The 21,985-nt window shown below is 33.2% G+C and overlaps 1 protein-coding gene across 3 annotated transcripts; it reads right to left on the reverse strand.

Moving 5' to 3' along the window:
* Nucleotides 1–2,929: 2,929 nt before the first annotated feature.
* On the reverse strand, nt 2,930–21,609 carry LOC128549513 (adapter molecule Crk-like). Of its 3 annotated transcripts, none has more exons than XM_053526283.1 (10): nt 21,443–21,609; nt 16,322–16,971; nt 16,081–16,144; nt 11,237–11,359; nt 10,787–10,946; nt 10,078–10,122; nt 8,979–9,113; nt 8,778–8,858; nt 7,844–7,936; nt 2,930–6,903 (listed from the first exon to the last, which is right to left on the reverse strand). In XM_053526283.1, the coding sequence occupies exons 2-10, from the start codon at nt 16,947–16,949 to the stop codon at nt 6,787–6,789; spliced, it is 1,446 nt and encodes a 481-aa protein (XP_053382258.1). In that variant the 5' UTR covers nt 16,950–16,971; nt 21,443–21,609; the 3' UTR covers nt 2,930–6,786. The 3 variants fall into 3 exon arrangements, with proteins under 3 accessions (XP_053382258.1, XP_053382257.1, XP_053382259.1); XM_053526282.1 differs by having other exon boundaries at nt 20,911–21,609; XM_053526284.1 differs by lacking the exon at nt 11,237–11,359 and having other exon boundaries at nt 20,911–21,609.
* Nucleotides 21,610–21,985: the final 376 nt, after the last annotated feature.

Raw genomic sequence — 21,985 nt, forward strand, 5'->3', positions numbered from 1 at the left:
AAATCTATGTCATTACGAATTGCAAACGGTAGACTGGCAAATGACCTTGACGGGTCATTTACTTTTGTTAACAGTCAAGGATCAAGTACCATAGATTATTTGCTATTAAATGATCAACACTTTTATTGCATTGATAACTTTCAATGTCGAACCGTTATGTGAATGGTCAGATCATTGTGCATTGTCATTTACCATTTTGTGTAATTATGTCACACAAGCTGAAAAATCGCCTTATGAAAAAACGACTATTAAATGGTCAGATGATAACAAAGCTGCTTTTAGGAGAAATATAATCGGAAGTTTACCGATTTTGAATAATGTTGTTTATGAATGTAATAGTAATAGTGACAGTGAAACTATAAATTGCTGTATTGAACGATTTACAGAGGTAATAAATGATGCTGCAAAGCCACTTTTTTTGTATGGTAACTACTGTCGATCCAGTTAAATCACGGGTTGATAATAAAATATGCAAAAAGGCTGAATAGTTTGAACACGACTGTCGTCAAGCTAAATGTGAATATTTTGATGCTCTTGCATTATTTAATAGAATCAAAACAGATGAAAATTGGTTATATATGCTTAGACTGAAATCGATTTATAAACGTTCAGTCAAAACGAAGAGAAAAAAGTTTGAATATGGTAAAGTGAAAGAATTAGAAAATTTACGTCATTCTAAACCAAGGGATTTTTGGAGACTGTTTCGCAAAAATAAAAAGAAATCAAATAATTCCATCTCTGTAGATGATTTTTATAAATATTTTTCAGGCTTACAAAATGATATACAAAATGTTGTTAATAATTAAGCTGAGCGCTTTTGTTCGGAAAATAATTTCGAAGACAATGCTTGTAGATTCGAGGAATTAGATAGTCCAATTACTGTATTAGAAATTGAATATGTTATTAAAAGGTTGAAAAGAAATAAAGCTCATGGTAATGATAATCTGATAAATGAATACTTCATAGAGTGTTTTGATATATTGTCATCTCATTTAGTTGATATATTCAATGCTGTATTGAATTCTGGACATTTTCCTGTGGAGTGGTCCACGGGTATAATTGTGCCTGTATTTAAAAAGAACGATCCCTACGATGTTCAGAATTACAGAGGCGTAACGCTTGTGAGTTGTTTATCAAAAATATTCACTGGAATTTTAAATAAGCGTATTAGCGACTGGGTAGAAAATAATGATATTTTGAGCGATGCACAGTTTGGATTTCGCAAGGGTCATTCCACTTTTGATGCTGCGTTTGTGTTAAATGCTATTATACAGAAGATTTTAAACGAAAAAAATCGTTTGTATTGTTGTATGGTAGATATGAAAAGGGGCGTTTGATTCTGTTTATTTAAATGGTCTTTGGCTAAAGTTGTTTAAATTAGGCATTGATGGAAAATTACTAAGAATTGTTAGAGATATGTATTCACAAGTAAAGGTTTGTGTTAAAGGTTGTAGTTCCTATTCTGAGTATTTTGAATGTGTGTAGGATTAAAACAAGGGGAGGTAATGTCTCCTTTGCTGTTTTCATTATTTGTTGATGATCTTGAACTGTTTTTACAACAACAGCCCGACAGTGGCTTAAGCTTAGATGATATCACATTTATACTTATGTTGTTTGCAGATGACATGGTCATTTTAGGAGATACTGTGGTCGATTTGCAAAATAGTCTAGATCTTTTAAGTACATACTGTAACAAATGGGGACTTGAAGTAAATACTCTAAAGACAAAGATTATGGTTTTTAGAAAGCGGGGTCCAGTTAAAAATAATGAAAAGTGGTATTACAATAATCAGGAACTGGATATTGTTGATAATTTTAATTACCTTGGGATAGTTTTAATTATACAGGTACTTTTGTGTTAAATCAAGAAACCTTGGCTGGCAAAGGGCTCAAATCTTTAAATGTTTTAATGAATAATATTAAAGGTTTAAGTTTAAAACCCAGTGTTATATGTCAGTTATTTGCTGCTTTTGTTGGTTCTACTTTTAATTATGATTGTGAAATATGGGGGTTTGGAAAATCGAAAGAAATTGAACGTATTCACATTAAGTTCTGCAAATCTTTACTGAATGTCAAAACATCGTCTAGCAATATAGGTGTATATGGAGAACTAGGACGTTACCCGTTATATATAAATAGATATGTACGAATAATAAAGTACTGGGGTAAAATTGTTTTATCTTCAAATATTTTATTAGTCAAATTGCATGAATGTTTTCATGTTAGTAAAACTAATAGAAATAATTGGGCTTATCAGGTGAAATGTCTTTTAGACAACTTTGGCTTTTCCTATGTATGGAATAGACTTAGATACCAATAATGTTGGTAGACTTAGATAAGTTCCACCTAGCCTTTAAAGAACGTGTAATAGATACTTTTAAGCAGAATTGGTGCCAACGTATGAACGATTGTGGAACATTAGATATGTACAAAAGTTTTAAAACTAGTTTTCTATTTGAGAAATATTTAGATTTATTACCGTTTAAATACAGGAGTGCTTTAGCTAGGTTAAGACTATCCTCGCATAAATTAGCAATTGAAACAGGTCGTTACTCTAGAAATAGAACAGATAGAAATCTGCGTTACTGCATATTTTGTCAGAACAGAGATATAGAAGACGAATACCATTTTATCATAGTGTGCCCATTGTATGAGAATATAAGAAAAACATATTTAAAATCATATAATTACAGAATGCCAAATGTAATGAAATTTATTGAACTTCTCAATAGTGATAAACAAGTTGTTATTAAAAATTTGTCTAAATTCATTTATCATGCATTTATACTGAGAAAATCATTATTGTAAATAGTGGTATACTTTTAGCTCTACGTATCCAGATGATACTTCCATGTATAATTGTTAAATGTATAAGACTCATCCTTCATAACAATCTATGTTACATGTAAATTCAATTATTTCATTCAAAAATGCTTACGCTTTTTGTTATTTGTATAAAATCAGATGACAATATTTTGATGTATGTGTATATATTGTATGTATGACAAAAAACTGTACAGTTTACGTCAAAAAAATATTCTGTCTGTCTGTCCGTGACATATACGTTTGGGTCTCCCTATTATTGAAGATATATCTGTGAAATTAATATTCTGATCTACGATTTGAGTGGTTTCACCGCCGATTCGGTTGATTGGTTAGGACAGGGTGATTGTATCAGTTTGAGTAAAATTTCATATTTACAGAGCAAGTGGTAGGAAACGGCATGCGAATCGCATTACAAGCCTGTTTAATATCGGGCTATTGTGACTTATAGGTTTGTGTCACACTATAATTTATATGTTCTATGTCAAGGCCAACGAGAGCCCTCAGCTGACAGCGCGCTCGACAATTCGAAGAATTTATGCAAGTATGGGGTTAAAACATTACCAGAGATATTCAGACAAAAAACATACCGTATAAGTACTTTTTTCTGCGGGAACTTTATTTCTGCGTTTTCTGCGGAACACAACAAGAACGCAGATTTAAAATCCGCAGAAAATTTTGTCTTGACATGCCCTGTTACGCCATTATGATCCGGTTAAGTATAAGACAATGTCCGATAGCGTTATCGGCTTTGTCCCACATGTAACCGAAGGCCGACGAAGCAAGTTTAAAAAATTTAGTAGTAACGGCAATATAATAGAACTGTTTTGTTATTGTTTTGCAGTTGAATAAACATAATAAAACCATCAAATTAATTGTAATTTTCGTTCACTATTGAGCAGTCAGCTGCCAGTTTCAATTTTCTTAAATTACGTGATAAACACAATCCATTGTATCCTTTGTGTCTATTGTTAATCGATCCGTCTGGTGATGGTCATATTTGCCATTTTTTGTATGGGACTTAAAAAAGGCGTGATTAACAAAAATATCATACCGTTACAATGCACAGATGAGAATGTTTGCAAAAGCATTTTCTTGTCTGTTTGGCATGACTGTATTTATAAAATGACTGTTTTTTCATGCGTTTTTATTTATCATTCAACATTATGTGATGATGATGATGTCACATTAGTATTCGTCAACTTTTATTTTCAATCCGGAAGTCAGCATAACTGTCAAAATAACAACAAAATACGTACCTGTCTATTTGAAATTAATGAAACAAACGGTGAATACAGAACCACAGAAATAAATCCAATCAACGTGAGAAGGAATACACCGCAGAAATAAAGTACGCAGAAATTGAGAAATTAATACCACCTCAGTTTTGAAAAAATCGCAGAATTTTAAGCTCGCAGAAATAAGTACTTATACGGTAATAGATAAAACAAACAATATACCTGTGTTTGTGGATTGGAATACGTCTTGCACTGTATGGCAATATGTTATCATGATGGTGAGCAAGTGTTCAACGTTTCAAAGATATATATTAAACTGTTTAGACAAAATATGAAATGGAATGCGAAACTATTTTATATGTCAAAAGGGGCCATAACTGAGCTTAAGTCCTTGTCCTAGTTATGTAGTCTTGCCAACATATGTTAACTGTGGCGATGAACAAGTGATCAAAGTTTCAAAGAAATATGATGACCAGGTTAGGTAAAAGTTTGACTTGTATGAAAAAAATAAACTGATTTCTAAGTCCAAAAAGGGTCATAAATCAACCAAAATAGTTAACAGATTTAAATACACTTCCCTACAGATACAAATCATTACGATAAACGAGTTCTCAAAGTTTTAAAGCCACATGTAAAAGTGTTTTGTAAAAACGCTGACTTCTGCGAAAACTGAACCAATTTTTCAAGTCCAAAAAGGACCAAAATTCAGCCAAAATAGTTGACAGAGTTATGTACTCTTGCCTATAGATGGGAATCACGATGATAAACAAGTGTTCAATGTTTCAAGGCCACATGACAGGTTGTTTTGACATAACGCTGACTTGTACTAAAATTGAAACAATCTCCAAGGGCCATACATGTACTTTAGCCAAAATAACAGAAAGAGTTGTGTACTCCTACATACATATAGTGATAAAAGTTTCAAAGCCATATGCCAAACACTTTACTTAAAACATAAATTGGTACGAAAAACTGAACGAACTTTTGTAAGCTAAAAGGAGCCATATTTCAGACAAAATCCTTGATGGAGTTATGTACTCTTGCTAAAACTGGTCATGGTGATGTAAACAAATGGTGAAAGTTTCAAAGTTTTATCTGAAAAGATTTTGTTAAAATATGGACTGGTACGAACAACTTGAACAATGTGTGACGCCGACACCGACGCCAAAGCCGACGATAAAGCCGACGCCGTGGTGAGTAGAATAGTTCTTCTTATTCTTCGAAAAGTCGACCTAAAAATTAAAAGCATCATCTGTAGTACAGGCGAAACTGCTACTAAAATACATACCAATATACAGTTTTGCTCTAGTTTGTTAAGCAAATTTGCAAATATTTGGTCATCTATTATCACAGTATGTAATGATATGCCGATACTTCTAACAGCCATTTAAGATTTCCAATTAAGGTTGCAAGAAAGGAGTTGAGAATAACTGTATTCTTTTGCATTTCCATGGTAGTTATTACAAATGATTTGCATAGAAAAAGAAGTGAAATAAAAGAGTGTAGTTACAAATTTAAAGTAATATATATTAGACCAAGACAAATTGTAATATGTATGATACTTGTCGTTTAATCAGAATGATTTTGACCAAGTTTATATGGGAGGAAAAAGTAGTTTAATAGGTTGTGCTGGGTCTTTAAAGACAAACCACAACGAAAAGGTCTAAATTTTCCTCCAAAATCAAATAACTTCATGAAAGTCATTCTGACTATACTGCTATAATACAGTAATCATGCGTAATTGCTAGTGGACAATTTAGTCCCAACCTGAATAAATGTGCTTTAACAACTTCATCTGCAAGCGTATTCAGTCACTATCTTTTCAATATAGGTTTTAAAACATAACTAAATAACTGTCGTAGCCGTGGTCTAAATATCGAATACAGTGCTCGATGCTACAGTCATTCATTAAAATGTTTAATCATTATACACGTCATCTCGGCCTAATACGTATCACATTCAGTATGTTAGTAGATGCATGCATTTGTCACATTCTTCATACAAATGATGTAAAATTAACATCATGGAAACAAAAAAGAACACAATTAATCTATGCCAAATCTTATATATACTGAATATTCCAAACATTTCCACGAGAACATCTGGATAACTTTCAATACTTATGGTGTTTTGCTATGCCAAAGCTATGGTGTTCTGTTAGGAACATTGTTGTTTCCCAATGGATCCATTCTGATTTAAAACAGCAAGATGCAGCGACCCTTTATGTTCCTAAGACCTAAGCAATTTTTTATAATTCAAGGGCTATAAGTCCAAAGTGCCTTGGCCGGTTATCGAACTTTGCCGGGGACTTATTGGCAAACGTGGTCATTTAGTTTAAGTTTGGTGAAGATCGGATGAGAAATGTTCGACTAAGAGTGCGAACAAGATTTGTGACAGACGTACGGACGGACAGACAGAACGACAGACAGACAGTCATATAGGAATGAATCAATATGTCTCCCACCACACAGTGCTGTTGGAGATATAGTTTAGACAATGGCTTTTTACAAGAGTTATGTTACTGTAGAAAAATCCAACCGAATATGATAAATGAATTATTTGCATAGGACACAAATATTGCACAAAGATACACTTTTCACTCTGCATTTGGAAATATACATTCACATCACTCACGACATCAATCAACATTTTTTAGGATTTTGGTAATGTTGACCTAAATAATTTGTTTCGTTTATGTTTTGTTTCATAAATTATTTTTTTCTAATCACATATCGTCAAGAAATGTCACGCGTCTGAAAGGAAACATTCCTGTTTTTCCCCTGCACTCTCCAAGCCATTGTCCATTTGCAAACATCTTCGTAACAACAACAATATCACCCTTCTAAAGTAAAGAAACATCAAAATAATTTTCGACATACATGTAACCTGTCTAAGATAATGGTAATGTGATATAGTTATTAACTAGACTATGACCTGGTTGTTCTGTCCGGCTCAGCTGGATTTAGGCCTTACTCCAATTGCCCTTGTTTTAAATATTTTTTCATCTATCTGTTTTATTACTCCAATGATGTGTTTTAAATACTGCTACGATCTATTTTTGCCAAATAGATATTTTCTGAAACAAATTACGAATGGGCCATGAATACGATTTGGAATAAATCCAGGTACAGGCAGAATACAGATAAGGTGCAATACGGATGAAAATACTAATTTTGTTTCTATCTATTTGTATCAGTGTTATTTTGTAATGCCAGTAACCTTCTAGAAGTAGTTTTAAAGAATACTGATTAGTATGTAGAAATGACTTCAACATCAAATTCAAATAAAGGAATTATGATATAACATTACCGACTACTCAGGCCTTAAAAAGGGAAAAATTATATAACATTGTGCAAGATATCTGCCAAAAATAAGGACATCTGTTTCAAATATGATAAAAAACATGGTATAACATCGTGCACAATTATTTTCATGCATAAAAGCATTGTTCGTCGTCCAGATATAATTATTATCTTATATAAGTCGGGCTGCGCCCTCGTGACCTTCACGTCTGAATTCCGAACAATGGTGTTACTCAACGACAAAATATAATATTTCTTAAATCATGAAAAAAGTGATATATTATCGTGCACTAATAATTTCTTCAATTAAAGCATTGTTTATCGTCCAGATACTTTCATATCAGTCAAGCTGCGCCCCCGTGTACTTCACAGCTGAATTCTGAACAATGGTGTTATTCAACGACAAAGTACTGTACTTCTTTAATCAACATTACATCAGACATTACATAAGATGCACATCATTCAACAAACATTACTTACATGCAGTGTTAGCTGAGTCTCGTCGTAAGGGTTTGAAATCCTTGTCTTAGTTACTATAGCCTTTGATGGTAACCGCTTTGGGACTGACAATGGCTGAAAGAAGAGAAATTTAACATGACAACTGGATTACAACATTTCAATTACAGCCAAATTGATTAGAAGTTCCTTTTGAACCAAAGAAGCTTAGCAAAGCAAATAGACAAGGTTTGATGAATAATTGGCTAACAAACATACAACTTCATTCCTTCTCTATCATCGGCTTAAATTATAAGAAATGTCAATAACACTGAATCGAGTTAAGTACATTCACTAGATCACCAGGAGCAAAACGTAGACTAGAAAAAGAAAAAAGAAATAAACAGATATGTAGTTTTCTTCTTCACATTCCTTCATAAATATAGGTGTTATGACCGAATAAATAGATCGCGTAAAGTTAGTAATCCATAGCAATAAAGAAATGCGTGCCTAAACACCAAATTCATACATTGGTAATCTCAACATTTTCCACCAGAAATAAATATAACATTCAAAGTTTGTGTGTTCCAGCTCTAGCTAATTGTTTGTTCAAGTTGAACTGTTCTAATTGTCTGTATTTTCGTAAACACTATCTGACTCATAAAGGACAACCTGTCCAGTAATCTGCCGAGAACCCAAATCACCATTGGAGAAATAAGTTATCAGTTTCATCACTGTAAATCTAACGTTTTTTTTTCTCTATGTTTTAATGTAGATGAAATTCAAGAACATGCCAATAGTTGATGATTTGTTGCTAACAATTATTGTAATCTAAATAATAAATGTATCACATTTTTAAATTTAAACACTTTCTTTAATACTTCCAAAATCCAAAGGAATTGAATACCATGCAAGAAAGTCTACAGAAGGAAATATGACACAAAATAGGATAAAATTGTAAGCCATATTATACACTCACTGGTGATGCATCTCTAGCTGTCTCTTTACGTGGTTTTGGTGCTACTGCAGGCTTCTCCTTTTGTCCGGAGGCTTCTCCATCCTACAATACAATAACAATCATTTCTATGGGAAGACTTTGATACAATAAATTGCTTTAAACCCGACAATAAATCGCCATACACCCGCTATACTAGAACATTAGTAACATTAATTATTTTACCTGTAAATGTGTAAGATAAAGTACGGGTACTATTCCAATTCTGCCATCAGAGTCCCTAGCATACCACCATCTGTCCTCCTCCTTTGAAATAATTTCCAGAATGTCACCTTTCTTAAACGACAAATCTTTTGGATTCTGTAAAATATCATAAAAATTATGAATTCATTCTGCCCTCCTTTCATTCATAAAAAAGCTAGCAATCTAATTTCTTTTGGCAGCAAACTACTGTAAAAATGTAAATGAAGGTATTGAATGCCATTTTTGTGCGTTTAGACGTGTATAAACTATAATGGAACTTCTTGCATATCATCACAAAAGCGCTAGCTCAATTCACGGATTAGAAGAAATTCCAATGCGTTTTAGACACGTACCGTCTAACCGCACAACGTAGCATCCAATTTTTAATCAAACCCAAATTTCTATGTGAGAGTATATAGGATATATGTATAGTGTACAATGTTTTGATAAAAGAAAATCAAATCTTTACTAACAGATGGTTATCAATATCTTTTCAGTTTAGTCACACAAAATGTAAAATGTTTCTCTGTAACAATGGGTAAATATCTACTTATTATATTTAGCAAGTAACTAAAGAGACTGTTGTACAAGGCACTGTTGATTATGTTCTGATCTTTGAAATTGCTACGTAAAATATCAAGATTGAAACTTGAACCATCTTTTGGATTGAAGAACGTTATGTTAAGTAATCTGAATGTGAAATGGTTGTTTCTTCACGGTCTATATGTCTACTTTACAACCGTCGTAAATATCTATAGCTTGATTTTATTTGTCAGTTAGATAAAGTTATGAACGTTTGATATAATCATTTTTAAATTATGATTACTGGACAAAAATACAATCAGGGAAAATTCACCAGTTATATTCATCCCATTTCGTAAATCTGTAAATATGCAGTGTATTGTGTTTAGGTAAAAAACTGTATTTATTTTGACCCGCTTCTAATAATTATACCGTGTTTGAAAGCTTTTTGATTTAAACATTCCTACAGGGTCATATCTGGAAGATACAATTCTGACTAAAATGAACAGGTAACCAAATTAGAGCAGTTGCAATAAGTTTAAGGAAATGTTTAACTTACATTGCCTTCAAAGTCGGACTTTGTGACAAATTTCTGTCTTGTAGCCTGAAAATTTCAAAAGAGGCAAAGATCAGATTTCAATTATTTAAAGACATCGAATGCCAATATTTCACTAGAGTATAGTTGTCTTGAGATATCTACCTAAACTATGAAACATCCACTCCAAATGTACTTAACTTTTTTGGTATGCTAACCCTTTCTGAGCTAAATTCCTATAATGAATTTGTCCGTCTTCCAATTTGGACAGTACCATTAACTTTTAAGAGGAGTGCTTTCCAAGAATATACTGACTGAAAGGGCGAACAGTGCAGACCATGATCAGGCTGATTATGATCTACACTGGTCGAAAAACCAGAATCGATTGCGTCCAGCATGATAAGGGTTAAAATTAAAATAAGTCACAATATAAATGTAAATAATAATAGCACATATTCTTATATGCTCCTTCTTTTCTTTAACACAAGTGCAATTGTTACAGGGCGATTTAAAAATGTATTTATTGCAGCTTCATTTTTGCATGTTTTTTTTTTCATTACGCCATGATTTGTATTCGTTTTTTCAGAGATTTCCTAAAGCAATACTTAACAACTAATACTTGGTATTAAATAAACCAGGTGTATATGCTTTATTTTAGGAAACACTTAATGGACCATGAATATATGTTAACACATAATGAGACAAACATTTAATCAAACATGTGTCTGCTTACCGGTTTTGTGAGAGTTGTCTTATTTAAGTAGTGTGTGGAGTAGAAGTCAACAATATCGGCTACGCTGTCATAAGATTTATCTCCCTCTCCAATATGGAACTTGATATGCCCGTCTACAGGTTCACGACGGATAAAGTATTGACTCACCTTTCCGGCCTCCCTGAAAAAAATCTTGTATTCATGAAAACCGCATCAACTGAAATGAAATATATTTAAAAAGATCCATCAGGTGTACAGGTTTCTAATCGTACATTAACTAAATCCATTATTAGATTGTTTGGCTGTTTTAAGACCTCTCTAATGTTATGATTTAAACGCATGCCAACACTATAAGTTGTCATTATTTCATTCGTTTAAAAAAATATATTTTATAAACGTCTTAGCTCTAATGCTAGAACGGGAAAGAAAAGCTTGTAAACTATCTATGTTAAAAATGTAAAACTTTCGTACTTAACACTGAGAACTAAATTCCCAGGGTTCGACTGACAATCACGTATGAGAAATATACCATCTGTATCTACATGGTCAAAGATTTCATTTGTTTCTTCCCTAGTTAAAGGCCCAAAGTACCATCTGGAAATTAAAACAAACTCAAGTCTTCTTTAGTGTTCACATCTGACCAAGGACGTCGGTCACTTTCTACATGAATTTGCCCACTCCAAGATTAAAAAAAAAATAAACCACACAGAACTAAATATCTAATTACAAATACCATCAAAGTACATACTAATATTTGTTTCGTAGAACGGTAATTTTTGCTCTAAATAGAATAACGTACCCTGCTATTGTCATATTAAAGCTATTTTTCTTAAATTATTTAACATTGTTACCCCCGTGCATCAAAATCATATTTGGTCAGCACATGTAGATATTAATTATACAAATTTTCTGTAACTATTGAGTTGATGCAAGGGGGGAACAGTATTTTTAAACAAAAATATAACTACAGGTAGTTCCTAAATGTAAACTAACCAAGACTTTTTTATTCATTAAATACTTTGATAGTCACATATTTTTACATCACCTGTTTGTAACTCAGATAACATTCAAATGTTTACATGTATGGTAGTGAGAGAAGCAAATACTGTGAAATCATTAAAAAGAAAAAACATATCTGCCATCACTTATAACAAAACTATACAGACATGTACATGTACTTGAAGAACCAAGTGCCAACTTTAATAAAACTGACCGGTGACTTATACATGTATATCCGTAGCATTCCCACATGTGATGCATCAATAACTTTATATAGTGAACAGTGTATAGTTAAGAAAGTCAAGTAAGTTTAAATAAAGTACAGTTTGTTCGCAAAAATATCGTTCTCTTTTTTGTTTATTTATAGAATTTTAATCTTAAAATGTTATTTTTGTCTTAAATAAACAGATGTTGTCACTTTTTTTCAACTGGAATTCATATATTTGAATCTTCCGTAAAGTGATGACATCATATTTTTACGGAAATTAAACAATATATTTTTTTTCAATAGAATATAGCCTGGCTTGGATTACATAAATAACATCTTGGTAAGAACGGATACAAATCAGTTTCTGTTATAATATGTCAACTAAAACATTGGTTTATATTTGATTTGAAACGATTTGGATATTGTTTAAACACTTAATGAGAATTTTGCATTCAAAATGTAGGCTAGAAGCATATGATAGTGTCCGAAGTCCTTTTTTGGAGGTTATCTCAGATAAACTGCCAAACAACAGGTTTAAAGATACTTAACATGTCATATCTTTATCGTCTACAAGAAATTACTAATACTTCTCAAAAAACTTCAGCCAAATATTTTTGTCATAGTAAACGTACACACTAGAATTTGGACGACGCGTTTGGAAACAGTATTGACATTTTTGCAAAGGAAAGCACTCGTTTTTTCTATCTTCGGAGCTTTTTAATATGATTAGAAAATCCGCCAAGTAGATCTACCAAGGAAATAACAAACACAAATGTTTCATAAATCAAGCGGGTTGGCTCGTTTGTGCGATATCAAAAGGTCTCTTGGGTTGGTCACCCTGTTACCGTAACTAATATTGTTACACTGACATCGCTTCAAATATAGAGGCTGCTCACTACCAAATAGAATGTAAGCCTCCGCAGGTCTAGTCACAAGTAGTCCAAATATAAATAGTACTAATCTTTTTTCCTTTCCTAGTGCATTTTCTCGGCAGCAACGTGCTTACTTTTACCCTACCGCGTCTCAGTATGTATCACTTTGCATTCTAATGAAATCGGCATGTTCCTATCGCATGCTAGATAAAAATGGCGGCGTAAGAATTTAAATGTCACGAAAAGAGAAATTGAAAGAAGCGAAAAGTAGTAAATTCAGCGGGTTGTATTTAACGAACTGTAGTTTTCTTATATAAAAGTTAACACCCACTTTTCTTTTTGTTTTTCTAAAGTAGCGATCTAGTTCTTTATGGGAATATAAGTCTCTGAAAATCTGATATGCTAGAAAATGTCGAAAAACTGTTATGAAGTGAGTGGATTTTATATGAAATAAAGAACAACTGGATTTAGTGGTGTTCAGCCTAGAAACGTTTGGGTTATTAATAAAACCCGGCCCGGACCGGCCGAAACCACGGAAATAGCCGATACCGAATGTACGGAAACCTGCGGAAACTTACGGAAGGAATGCTAATATAATTACGAATGATATCGTGTCGTAATCAACCTAGAGATTTAGAATTTAGAAAAAAAAACACTGGACTTTATGGTGGCCGCGAGGTATTTCTTTGATGAATGAGTTAAGACTGCGTATTCTTTCTGTGTATGCAGTGAGCCTTAATAAAGTATACATGTGTTCATACGTGTTACAACAGAATATATGCAAAGTACCTTGCAGTAAATACTCTAGAATGCCTATGAACTGATCAGACTGCTGAGGGCAAACTTTGACTTATGCACAATTTAAAAACAGACAAAATGATGAAGCTATTTCAACAGATTCTTATTTCATTCTTCACCTAAGTTTACGGTAAATTCTCTTTTAAATATTGCAGTTAGGAAAATGTTGTAAGCATTATATTGATTTCTAGACCAAGTTATTGTTTGCCATCTGTTGCATGTTTTTGGTATCACAATCGTTTTCCTTTCAAAACTTCAAAACAGTTTCAGTGAAATGAATTACTACGTTATTCGAAACCATCAAGTAAATAATTATACAGAGACAAATGTCTTGTGACAGGTGTTAAGGCTGAAATATAAAATCTATATCACGAAACAATGATAAAGGAATTGTGCAGACGATATTAGTAATTAAATATTCACTGGTTCTGAGTATTTATTGCATAGATAGATAGATAGATAGATAGATAGATAGATATAAAGAGAGAGAGACAGAGAGAGAGAAAGAGACAGACAGACAGACAGACAGACAGACAGTTTATTCAAACAAAAGGCAATATGCACACATGTATATCCTAGGTTTCTAAATTACTTTCTGGTACTTATAACATGTGTAAAAATGTTTAGTTTTGCTCATCTCGGGGCTAGAGGGCTTGCACTTCCTTTACCGTCAATCAAACCGAACCTGCAACATTTTCGTTTATGTCGTGTTGGGTGACCTGTGGTTTTCCACTTTTTTATTTTAAAGAAATCGAGGTATTACCGTATTTCAAACGTATTAAGGTGTAGGACGTATTTTTAATCATTTCGCGCGTTACATGCCATGAATATACTATCATTTTAGATTCCCTACAGTTTGTTAACTCAGCGCCAGGTTATAGTGATTAGTACAGCCAGTCTACCTAACCCTCTGACCTGTGACATTCCGTGCAAAGCATAGTTGTAAAGTCGTATAAATACTATAGCCTACTTATTAACGGTTAATAATGTTACACACTGATAGGCGCACGAGAACTATATGCAGATATAGACTTGTCATAGTGCACTACTGCGGGAAATATAAAGTGGAAGTATTGGACTGGGAAATTCATGGCATGATTAATTTTGATTGATGTATTTTTTTTTCTGCAGTAGATTTTGGGAGATGAGTGTAAGGGCATAAGAAGAAGGCGGCTGGAATTGAAATTTGGTTTCTTTATACTAACCCCTCCCTCGACGGAGTGATGTAGGGTTGAGTAAGTGCTTTGCAGTATAATGACACGGAAATATATAGTCATAACGGTATGATTTCCATGTAGAAATTAATGAAGGGATAGTTTATATGACTGAAATTGAGTGTTATACTATGGCAATGAGGATAAAAATATAGGGTACCGTGTGTAATACTTCTCAATATTCAACGCTGCATTCTTCGTGCGTAATCGGTATCCCGACCTATCCTAAATTTTTGACCAGACCCTAAATGTTTTTTGGTCTTTGAGATTTTTTTTTTTTTTTTATTTTTAAGAAAAAGTTTAAAAAACTGCTCATTCTATGCTTTAAAAATGGTCAGTGATATTAGAAATTATTCGTATTCATTTTTTCTTTTTGACACAAAAATAGTTTCCAGAAAGTCTCACTGAATAAAAAAAGGATTAAAAAACTGCCTACTTACTACCTATTTTTTTTAGGCATGTTACCGGACACAAAGAATTATTTAGGCCTTGGGAATGTACATGTGAAACAAAAATTCTTTTTTGTCTGTGTGTGTGTGTGTGTGTTTATAAAGTAAGCAAATTGTGGATTAATAGACCAAGCCTTTTTTCGATGTCCGTCATTTCTTTACCGACATTGTGGAAGTTAAACTACAGAAGAAAAACAAACAACTAAGAAAACACTGAATTTTATAGGGCCCGCGAGGAATTCCTTTCTTCAAAATATAACCACTTCTTGCACAAAACGTGATTATGATATATAGTATATTATGATAACGATACAAAATTTCAGAAACTAATTAGAAGGCTCGTCCTTGCAATAGAAAACAACGCTATCTATAACGACTTCCTGTGTATAAGTTTATAAATAATATAAAGACGTTTTTGCAACCAGAAAGCATACGCAGTCTTAACTCATTCATCAAAGAAATACCTCGCGGACATCATAAAGTCCAGTGTTTCTTTTTCTAAATTCTAAATATCTAAGTTGATATCGACACGATATCATTCGTAATTATATTAGCCTTCCTTCCGTAAGTTTCCGTACAATCGGTATCGGCTATTTCCGTGGTTTCGGCTTGTCCGGGTTTTATTAATAACCAAACGTTTGTCTTACTGACTTAGTCTCTAACAAGTTACATAGAACAAATATTGATATTTCAAAAAAAAAAAATAAATAAATAAATAAAAGAAGCATTTTACGTTATACTAATGATAAAATGCTTGGATAAAACCCGTTTATACCTCTCAGTGTGCAGAGCAGTCATTCTTTCTCCAAGTGTATGTGTAAATATGTTGCCATCGCTATCTAATGTTAAAAGAAATAAAAGATAAAGTAAACGGTAAAAATGTCATCTATACGAGGAATAAAGTTTGCATAACAAATGTGGAAATTATTTACTTGATATATAAATGATATATACATTTAAATCCTTTATTGAAAAAAATAAAGAAAACAAATGTCCTAAATATCATACTTAATTACCTCTCTCATTGCTTGAATCTGCATTCATACAATCTTCCTCTTTGATGACCATATCTAGCTGTGTGTAAAGGGTTTCTATCATTTCACTCTGAAATTCACGAAGATCCGCCAGTTTCTGAAGCAAAGCGTGTATGCTGTATGGTGCGGCTCCGGAAGTAGAAATGATTTCCAGACACATATAATGGGTGTTGAAATCTGTCTCGGCCGCTAAGTTTAAAAGTGTTAAAGAAAGTTGCAGCCTTTTCTTGCGATACTCCATCTCCACTAAACACATGCATGATTCATTTTCTGATATGTCAACTCTACTGTCGTGTATTTCTTTCACTCCATTTACTTCTCTCTGGTCAAGGGTGTTGCCAAAAACATGTATTATAACTATTCCCAGAAGATTTATATCCCATGTCGAAAGGTCGGCATCCACAGAGGATGCTGTTGGAAATATGTGCCGACATTGTTGCTGGTTGCTTATTTTACTAGACAGCATAGCTCTGTTGTTTTCAAGTATGGCATGTAATGATTGTCTTCTCTTGGATGCTTCTTTAAGCACTATACCTCGCAAAACAAGCAGTCCACCTTCTCCTAACAGGAGTAAGTACCTCAAATATTTCTCACTGTCGGATGCTGCCATTGCTAATTTATCGTGTCAAAATCTGCAATCATTAATATTAAAGTCTTTTTAAAAATAATTTGATATGAATGTCAAAGATTCAATCAATGTTCTCATACTATTCTGATACAAAAAGTAATGTTAAAAAAGAAAAAGAAAACGAAATTCTCTAGAATTCTCAGGCACGCAGATAACTTGCTAAATATTGTCTGACAAGGATATTCAGAGAGCATAATGTTTAGATAACCACAATAATAAACTTCTCACTTAAGTACTCATTTGAAGCATCGGCTGTCTTAACTTCCTAAGATAATATCCACTGGCCTAAAATTACCTCTAACGTACGGCCAAATGATGTGTTTATTTATTTTGATTTAAAATGTAATTTTTTATGGAGTATACACTATATATGTACATGTTACTTCTACGATTATCCCTGTCATCAAACTTTTACAAATATTTTTTTTTCACTTCATTGAGTTTTTATAATATTGCAGTTCAAAGATATAAATAAATCATTTAGAACCGTGTGTGGAACCCCAAATGTATGACTTCACATCACGCATGGTTGGACAACAAACATAAAACTAAAATAACTTCCCTGAATAGTAATACATTTTCATTATGAATAAAGATACTTACCTTTGTATTAAGGGAAGATTTAATCATACAAGCAATATTATTAGGTTATTGAATACTGTTCTGTATAACACAGCGATGTAATAGGGCGAGTACTCATTCAACAGCACTATTTTTCGGATGTGTATGAGTCCAAATATATCCCGTGTTGACAGGACAATGTAAAATAATAATTTCGTTCTGTGTTTTTCAAGAGAAGCAATCAAAGGGAACATACTTCTGATATTAATGCGGATACTTTTATCGATCAACGGCTTTTAATATGGAGATTCGAATCAACGTTGTCACATCCTCTAAACTGATAACGGAATATAGTGTATCCATTACGGCAATATTTTGGACGGTTGCTAAGAAAAATAGGTGTATAATAAACTTACTTATCAGCTTTATTAGCAATTTCCGATTATTTACACTTTCATAATCGTTCGCGTTTAAGAGTTTGTCAGAACTATCGAAATTAAGATAAGATGACTGTATGATCAAAATAGTAAAATGATCAGAATTGAATCTAACCCTTTTCTTCAACAAACCTTTGAAAATTAAGACTTTTTTTCCAAGGGAGTATTTTCAATTAAACCAGTATTCACTCAACGCTAGTAAATAAATCTACGTCGAAGTGATCTTAAACGGCAATTCACTTCCTTTTATTACACATGGGAGTGTTACGGTTTACCATTATTCGATTGGTTTTCTCCTCATCTGCTATAATAAAAGCCCTGTTTACCTGCTACATTTTTGTATAACAAAGTTATGACAACGAATCATCCCAGGCAAGTTAATAAGCGAGATAAAATAAACTGCGGAATATTTTCAGGCAAATTTTAAATTTGTAAAATGTAAATTCAAGTGTTTTTTATTTCAATGTGTCCAAATGTTCTAACATCTACCTAGAATTTAGAATTAAAAGTTTTTAATTACAATGTGTTCGTATGTATATTCTACCTACCCACCCACCCATCCATCCATCCATTTATCCATCCATCCATCCATCCACCTACCCAAAATCCCACCCATGCATCCATCAATCCATAATTCCACCCACCCACCTACCCATCCGTTATTCTATCCATCCATCCACCATGAAAAAATACCTGGTTAGATATCCGATACCTGATGAAACACTAAAACTTACAACGTAAAAAAGTATAATATTTCACATGTAGACATAAAATACATTTAACCCTTCCTGATAGGGCTCAGGAATGAATCATATTTATGTTAAGTTTGTATACAGATAAGAGTGTAACACTTTTAAAGATCTTTTTGTCTTGAATCGCAATGCACAAAACTTAGATATTTAGCATTCATGAGCATTGTCTAGTGGACCTCTACCAACATTATCTAAAGCATGACATGTCTATGCACAATGAATTGTTGATTCTTCAGGTTTATCGGTTGAAATATCACTCAATAAGCACGGGATATTAGTCTTTTCAGGGCTTTGATATTTTATTACTTCGTATATTGGTTGGTGCAATATTATCGGTCTGGTGTCGTATGATCACTAAGAAAGAAACACGTATTAAGTAATATTCTACATCTATTACATGTACGCAATTGAAAGATAATTATCTAAAGCGAAATAAATAAAAATGTTGGATAACACTCTTTTATTCGAAATGTTTAGTAGATAGGGAAGGATTACAGACTAAATGTGGACAAAAAACAACAGAATATGCATGAAAAATGAAAAATCGAAACGCACACGACATTACAAGCCGTTGAAAAATTCGACCACTATAAGTGAACGAATTCAGCAGCGAAGCACCTCTAATTGCATCTCGCATGCTATAAACACAGTTCATTTCTTTATTGCAACTGAGCGCAAAACAGTCAAATCACAGTAACCCGATATTGCTAAGGTTTGTAACATCGCGAGCTGTTCCCTCTGTGTCCAGGGGGGGGGGGGGAAATTTTATTTTTTGTTTAATCCGAGAATGTCACCCTGCTATTACTCCTGCTATTACTACTAAACAAATTCTTCAGCGCGGCATCTCTAATAGCAGTTTGTGAGCTTAATTCCAAGTTTGTGCTTTATTGCAATTTAGCAAAAATCACTTTAGTCACAGCAGTCGAAATTCCCTATAGCTTGTAATATCGTGGTCGGTTTTGATTTTTCCGGCATGTTCTTTCAATTTTCATCCATGTTGAGACTGTTAACCTGCCCTAGCCACTGAACGAATTCGGCAGGGAAACACCTCTAATTGCATCTCACATGATAAATAGAATCAAATAAACAGTTCGTTTTTATTGCAACTGAGCGGACAACAGTTAGGTCACAGAAGCCCGATCTTGCTAAGGTTTGTAATCGCTAACGGTTTCCACTATGTCCGGGGAAAATTTCAATTTTTGTCCAGACTGAGACCGTCATCTGGTCATAACTACTGAAAGAATTCTGCAGCAAAGCACATCTTTATGCACATCAAATCTTGATAAACAGTTTTTGTTAATTGCAATTGAGCAAAAAATGGGTTTATCACAGTTGTCTGATATCAATATTTCTTGTTTTCTCGTCCGTGGTAATCATTCAATTTTTCTCCAAATTGAGACTGTCACCCTACCCTAACTACTGAACGAATTCAGCAGCGCAGCAATTTTAATTGCCGCTCAAAAACTAATTTTACAGCCATGTTTACATTGCAACTGTACAAAAATCACTTTAGTTACAGTTGCCGTTTATTGTTAAGAATTGTTAGATCGCGTGCGATTGCGATTTTTCCGGCGTGTTCTTTCAATTTTCTACCAATAGAGACCGACATCCTGCCCTGACTGCTGAACGACTTTGGCAGCGTAGCACTTCTGGCTGTAGCTCTAAGACTAAACACAATGGCCCAGTTGTTCAAAACTTTCGTTAAATTTAACGAATCGTTAAGTTAACGGTCGTTAAATTATGATTATTACCTTAGCTAACGAATTGTTAAATTTTCAGTTGTTGAAAGTGCCGTTAAGATTTTCGTTAGCTAACAAATCATTTAACGAATCGTTAAAAATTTAACAAGGACATTATAGTTACCCCATATAGCCCGGCTAATATATCCTAAAATATGGCCGAACCTTGCACATTTTAGTAGAGACTTAAGACAATACTTTTCTTAAAGAACAATACCAGAATATAAATTCTGGATATGGAACACTCGAATCAGTCAAAGCCTGGGCAAACTGTTTTATGTTACATTATTTTAAGAAATATCAAAGAAAGGTTTCTTTTGGAATAATTTGTATGAACAGAGGTAAATTATCTAAAACGACATATCACATTTCGTAAACTTTACATCCTGTTTTCAAACAAAGACATTTTTTTTATAAAATAGTGTTATAAAAAAGAGGAAGCATGTGATCATACTTAGATTATATCGCTTTAGAATTCTTCCGGCTATAAATGCCTTTTCGGGTCTTTTTAATCTTGTCCACACATGCGGGAGAGATGCTTCATGTTTTGCTCATTCTAAATGTTGTATTTTTTTTCTCTTGTGAATACAAACTAAACCTCGTATTTATGTAATACTGTAAACCTAGAAATGTTCGCGGATACTATATTTCGCGTTTTTCAAAACATGAACATTTTCGCGGATACAAATCTTCGCGGAATGATATCCATCGCGAATCCCGCGAATATGAAGTCGCAAGTGAACATATTTAGTATTATAAGGTAAGTATCACTGCATAGTTGCATTTATAGTATTCTCGAAAACATTCAGTTTTATTGTATCCTTCAATTATAAATGCATCCTAATCCTTTTCATCCATATCAACGGTTATTCACACCTCCAATTTTTGACAGTCAGTAAATTGCTGTTATTACACTGTCATTTGTTTGCCATTTAGATAGGCGATTAATCCACACTTAGCAGAAATAGACACAATATTTTACTTACAAATAATATATCGTATTGGCTGCCGACTGCAAATTGCATGTTTATGTTGTTCGATAGATGCATATTGTTTTTGTTTTCATTCCCTGCTTGTCATACGGATCGATATTGAAAATGCTGTTGCTTCATAAATAAGTAAATTGTAAATCAATTGAAATAATGTGGATTTGTTTACTCACGTTATACAATTACGATGCTAGAATATGAATGATTAACATCCAGGTATGTTAAGCACAAAACCATTTTATAGCGATCTATATAAGCTGAAGCTAGAATCTTTCGCGTTTTTGTTAGAACAGAGTTTTTCGCGGCTATTTAATTTCACGGAAATATACTACCCGCGAAAGGCGCTAATTTAAAAAGCGCGAAAACAATTCTAGGTTTGCAGTAATCAATTCATACGTAGATCTTAATTCGAATTAAACACTTTTCTATACTTTTGCAGCGATATATTACTTGATATAACATAATGAAGAACAATGTGTAAACCCCTTGAAGGATTTTCATCAAACTTGAGTCAAATGATTACCTCATCAAGACGATGTG

The sequence above is a fragment of the Mercenaria mercenaria genome, chromosome 16 (genome assembly GCF_021730395.1).
Source record: "Mercenaria mercenaria strain notata chromosome 16, MADL_Memer_1, whole genome shotgun sequence".
Classification (NCBI taxonomy): domain Eukaryota; kingdom Metazoa; phylum Mollusca; class Bivalvia; order Venerida; family Veneridae; genus Mercenaria; species Mercenaria mercenaria.